Raw genomic sequence first — 6,000 nt, 5'->3', positions numbered from 1 at the left:
TTAATCAAAACAAATTGGAGGAAGGAGTTTTTTTTTTAAAAAAAAGATTTAATAATCACTCTCAGGCGAGCTTTTTATGTGTTCCTTGCAGAAGCATTGTTCATGAGTGCTATAACTTAGTTTAAAATTTTTTGGACATATCACCTCCAACAGAAGGGCCACTTGACTGTTGTCATCTCTTTTGTAATTTTCTTCATTTTGTTTTTTCAACGAGGTAATAATTCTCATTGTTTCTTCGAGACGGTTCTATATGGAAATTGTATGTTATTTAATCTCATTTTTCAAACTTTGAGGATGATGGCTATACCTTGAAGCTTAAAAAAAACTTGATCAGGTTCATCGAGTGTTTGTCCCTGTCAATGAATTCTTCGCTCAGTACTATCTTTTCCTCCCGGACAAAGTCATATAAGCCGTTCTTCGAGTAGTTCATCGACCACAGGCGTAGATATTTGTCTACAAGTTATAAAATAGTATCATTAGTGAAAACTAATAAAAATTAGTATATAACCTTACCGCTTATCTGAACAAAGTATAACCTCAACTTTTTAAATTCATCAGTTGAAGCATACTTGAAAATATCCGCGATGGTCTTTAGCATTACCAACAAGGCAAACATTCCTTTGGAGTTATCGAAAGCACTCTTTGACCTATCATCACTTCCGAAAGGTCCAGCTGTCTCGAGAACAACCACCTCCAAATCTTTGATTGCCGCTAAACGGACAACGCCGTCAGCACGATATATTTGTCGTTTGTTGACCATGATGCCCATTCTTTTCAATTGAACTGTCATAGCTACAAGTTCCTCTTCACCAGGAATGAAATATGGTTCGTAGCCATTCTTTTTCATTAGGGTCATCATTGCTTGAAATGCCGGAAAGATCATGTTTGTATTGAATACAACTTTTGAATGGGACAACGATGGTCTTTTTATGTAAACTTTCGCCCTAATTCAAATAAAAGAAAAATATATGGGTATTCGAAGGATCCTATGATTTTTCGCATACATGACTTTGAATATGTCCTTGGCAAAGCGGCAAACTTCTTCCTTGCCTTTCTTTATTTTCTTCTGTTCAATTCTTTCTTCAAAATCATCAATGTTGACCTAAAAAATAAAGAATTATGACATATTAAATGATTGGCATTTAACTCAATAAAAAATATTTACAGCTTCAACAACTTCATTAAAATAGCCTAACATTTCAATATCGCTTGGATCTTAAAGCCTCAATTGTTTCTTCAAATGCCTGTAAAGATCCCTATCGGCATGATGATGGGGTGATAGTTTTGCCCCTACATGAGTCACCCCATTTTTCTCTGGACTACAATCATGCGTACCCATTAGAAAAAAATTATCTTGTAATAACATTTGAAACGAACAGTTGTTTACCTGTACAATCACATCAAATAAATTTTTGGACAAAATGTTGAAACAAAATTGTAAAAAAATATGGCGTGTAAGTTCCAGACAAATTAATATATGTGAATCTAAGCTTGGGATTTCAAGTTTTGAGAAAAGAAATATTCAGGTGCTTATTTTAAAAATATATCCATAAAGTAATTTCCAGTATTCTGTTGTGTCGCTTTTAGCTTTAATAATTGCTTCATATCGTCTCTTCATGCTTCGAACTAACCGGTCGGCAAACTCATCATCCAGTCTTGCCCACTCTTTTTGTAGAACCACCTTCAATTACTGCAAGTTGTTGACGGACAATCTTTTTCTCTCAAATTGTCTTTTAAGGACATTCCAAACATGCTCAATCGGGTTCAAATCAGGAATTTGAGCAGGCCAGTACTCAAAACTCCCTAATTTGGTGGGTTTCCTTCCACAATCGAGCATAACCACTTGTATGACAGGAAGCTCCATCCCTCTTGGAAGATAAAATCCTCTCCTGATGCACCGTGACATTTATAAACCAAGGATGAAACCTGTTAGCCAAAATATTAATGTACGTTTCTTGGTGTGCAGAACCGGTGTCAATAATTTTTAAAGGTCCGAAACTTCCTCTCCAAAAACATCCTCAAATCATAGCACCACTACCGCTCTACTTGACTGTAGATACTATATTTCTTTCGTCACAACGCTCTTCTTCCTTCCTGAGTATTCTTTTACCGCGTTTACTGTCTTTCATGCAAAAGCGCAATTCATTAGACCCGGCAACATTTTCTCCATTGGTCTTTGGTCCAATTGAGGTGTTCCTTTGCCCAGCAAAGCCTACTTTTGCGGCGCCTTGCATTTAACTTAGGTTTGTGAGCTGCTCTGTACTATTTGAAGTCAAGTCGATCGAAAAACGATCGAAGAGTTTCTATACTAACAAAACATCTAGCTTTGCTAATTCCATATTTATTTCTTTATAAGAGGCAAAAGGATCCTCTCTGAATATCCTCTTCAAGTGCCCTTCAATTCTTTCATTTATTTTCAATGAACAACTTTTTTGCTTGCAAGGCAAAGGGCTTCCATAGTTATCAAACTTGGCTTTTATGTCTTGCACAGTAGACTTGTTCAATCCAACAAGTTCTGCAATCTCTCTAATCTTGTAATGTGTTCTAAGATAAAGCCCCCCCCCCATGCTTTACTTTTTTTTTTGTTTCATCTTTAGATATAATTAAAGGTTGTGTGCAGCCTATGGAGATTCGAGCAGACATGTTTTTTTTTTAATGAGCTGATGGATGAAAAAAAGGCAACTTTATTTTGTTGTAAGCATAAAATTATCTTCAAAAACTTTCTTTGTCCGAAAGTTAATTTGGTGTCATTGTATCGATGAAAGTTTTTATTATGTTCAGCGTCAGCTAAAAAACCCATCCATTTTTGCCAAAATCCGATGTCTTCCATCTCTTCCTCCCTGTTGTCCTTGTGGTTGGTCTGATAGAAATGGCAGGTTTGTCATCGTTAACGTATGTCTCCTATAATCATTTACTAGCCAACCTACCTTTTGCTTCTTCTTTTCTCTACCTGCACTCCCATTAATATTTGTGTCCCCACCAGCCTATTATATCCATGAAAAAGCTGTTCAGAATAAAAAAAATAACTAAAAATTACGATACTTGCATTGTAATAGTTGCCTTTCACCTAAAAGTAGTATATTGAAGTAAGCATAGTGTCACATAATATTATAAATAAGATTACAGTAATATTATTGATAGTAGATGAAGCAGGGTTGACAGACTCTACTGACTGATCAATATGCTCATGTACGGTTGAAGGAATGTTCTTGGATTCATTTTTAACGAAACATAAATTTTTCACGTATGCATTCTCAATTTTTTTAGGTTCAGTGAATTTGTTAGCTTACGCGAATGATATTGCGTGTCTTCTTAAGAGCCCACAAGATCTCACAGCTCTACAACATCTTCTCCATTTGTATTCAAAGGCCTCTAATGCGAAGGTAAATTTCAACAAAACTGAAGCCTTTGCGCTTTCTGGTTCTCGCTCTTGCTATCATCGCATTTGGAGAACTCCTCTTCTGCAACAACAAATACATTCTTGGCATGACAGTTCGTCGAGTCAACCCATCGTTTACTTGGGATTCCAGCTACACTCCTCAATCGCCCAACGTGATGCTTATTTAACCTCACTTTTATTCCGACTTGAAACAAGCCTTCAATTACACTCACATCGTTCTCTCTCATTTCGCAGTCGAGTGACAATCCTAAACTCCCTAATTCTCTCCAAATTGTGGCATGTTCTGCGTATCCTTTCTGTGCCAAAAAGGCTCTTTCTCAGGCTACAATCGCAAATTTCTGGCTTTGTCTCGGTAAAGCAAACTCCACGCATTAGCTTTGAAACAATGTACTTTCCTCGAAACAAAGGGGGCTTGGGTGTCCTTAATCCGCCACTCCAACAAAGTGCGCTACATCTTCGATGGTTACTACCACTTCTACATGATTTTCCTTGCTCCCCTACCTCTGACTTCTGGAATCATCGCTCCCTGAAATCTTCAGTCGTCTTGCCTCTCTTGGTTGACTTCCTTTTATCTCACCTCCTGCCTACCGAATCACGGGAGCCCATTCAAACTGATTATCCACAAGCTTTCGTGTTTAAACAATTACGCCCTAGAAAGCTAGTCCAGTCACTAGATGGCGTTTTCTCTCTAGTCTTTCATGCAGTCGACAATTTGCCTCATACCTTCGACAAAGAGGTAATTAACCCTCAAACAGCTCTTTGCTTCACTCTAGGCAATGTGTTTGTACCATTATCTTCATGTCCGTTACTAAGTTCAATGGCTCGTTTATCGTGCTCTAGTGTGTACATGACTGATCCTATTTCTGGCATGTTACGACCTAGATCTGCTCGTGAAATCTCTCTACACCCATACCTCACAAGACGCTTTCTTAAATGGGTTCGATCTGATCATATGAAGCTTTATCTTTTTTTTGTCCGGGCTTTCTTGCGTCCCAGCTCATCGTTCACCCTAGTAGCTCACACCCATATCGATATGTCTCCTTTCCTGGTATCCTTATCCTTTACACCAAAACCCGGTGATCAATTATGCCTCACATCCAAACTATACTGTCGTCTATGTAGTCCTCCAGTGTCTTCTTCGACCTCTATCCAGATCTCCCATCTCAAAATGGCTGTCGTATCCCAACATACTTTAAACATGATTCATATTCAATTTATAAGAAATCAGAGTAATGAATGCTTTACAAAGATTTATTACAGTCTTTTCTCTATTATTCGGTCATAACTAATTCCACTCCTTTAACTCAATGCAAGTTTTTAATATAACTCTTGATGCAATGCGACATAAATGAAAAATCAGATCTACTGAAGAAATAAGTATAAAACAGTCCACTTGCATAACCAGGAACAGATCTTCACATTAAAACTTATTGACACTAGATCTACAGTTATAATTAATTAAAGTATCTTGAAAAGGATTTAATTAAACCTCCATGAAAATAGTATAAATACCAGACAGTATAATATTAAATAAAGATATAACTTTTTTCAGTCTCGTTGAATTTTATAGTCTTTTTTATTCTTTCGAGATAACACAATGGCTTCTTCTTTGGCGCTTCCCCCTCCGACCACAAAGTCGCAACATATGGTGCAGGTTAATCCTTGCCGGTCTAACCTTTGCCTACCTTCTAAATTATGCCCTGTTTGCAAGAACCTGGAAGAAATATCTTCCCATTTTCTCTTTGACTGTCCTCAAAAACTTGCCGTTTGGTTTTCTCTTTGGGATTCACAGTTTAAACAGCCGTTTTCGAATTATTCGCTACGTCGCGCACTTTTCCTCCTAGATTTCCCTAAATGTCGCTCTGATACGGCCCATACTCCTTCTGTTTTCCTTGTTACCATCTTATTGGCTATATGGCGCAATTACTGGGTAGTTATTTTGATCATCGTCCTTTCCTTACTGTTGTCACCATTCGCTATGTTAATCAACTCTTGTCCGTTTCTCTCTAAGAATCGTTATTATCAAGTGGGATTTCTCCTCTGCCTCTTCCACGTTTACAGTTATCGTATCTTTCATCCTGTTGACTGCCACTAAACTGCACATGCTCGACTCTATAAATACAAAACCATGAAAAACAATTCAAAATTTAAAAAACCCATACCAAAAACATTTTCACGTGTCATCCTTATCTGTCACTTAATAAAAACCGAGCTCATAGCTCCTTACATTAAAAAAAAATGATGAAGGTTATTTATATAAAAACTGAGGAATGCCTCTAGATAAAGATATGACATTCCAGTAAATTGGAAGATTGTCTATATTCTCATTACAGCTTTATATATTCATGATCAACATTCTGCAAAGTTTTATCCTTGCTGATAACTTATTATTCATTAGATCCTACTCTATCTCTTTTTTATTTCATTTTTAGAAGTGGACTTTAAAGTCGAACATAAACAGAATAAAAAGAAAACAAACCTGAATCGGCGGCCATCGATTATGCTTGATTAGCTTTTTTTTTTTTTTTTTTTTTTTTTTTTTTTTCCAAAATTAAAAAGAGCTTGTTGTTTAGTGTGATTAGGTTTGTTTTTAAAGATAT

At 36.6% G+C, this 6,000-nt stretch overlaps 1 protein-coding gene across 1 annotated transcript; it reads right to left on the bottom strand.

Moving 5' to 3' along the window:
- Positions 1-496: 496 nt before the first annotated feature.
- On the bottom strand, positions 497-1,198 carry RO3G_14898 (uncharacterized protein; the record flags this gene model as incomplete). Its single annotated transcript, XM_067669482.1, has 3 exons — positions 497-944; positions 1,005-1,102; positions 1,166-1,198. The coding sequence occupies 3 exons, from the start codon at positions 1,196-1,198 to the stop codon at positions 497-499; spliced, it is 579 nt and encodes a 192-aa protein (XP_067525583.1).
- Between the last annotated feature and the right edge of the window lie 4,802 nt (positions 1,199-6,000).

This window comes from Rhizopus delemar, genomic scaffold (genome assembly GCF_000149305.1).
Source record: "Rhizopus delemar RA 99-880 supercont3.15 genomic scaffold, whole genome shotgun sequence".
Classification (NCBI taxonomy): Eukaryota; Fungi; Mucoromycota; class Mucoromycetes; order Mucorales; family Rhizopodaceae; genus Rhizopus; species Rhizopus delemar.
This window is presented reverse-complemented; position numbering and strand designations above follow the sequence as displayed.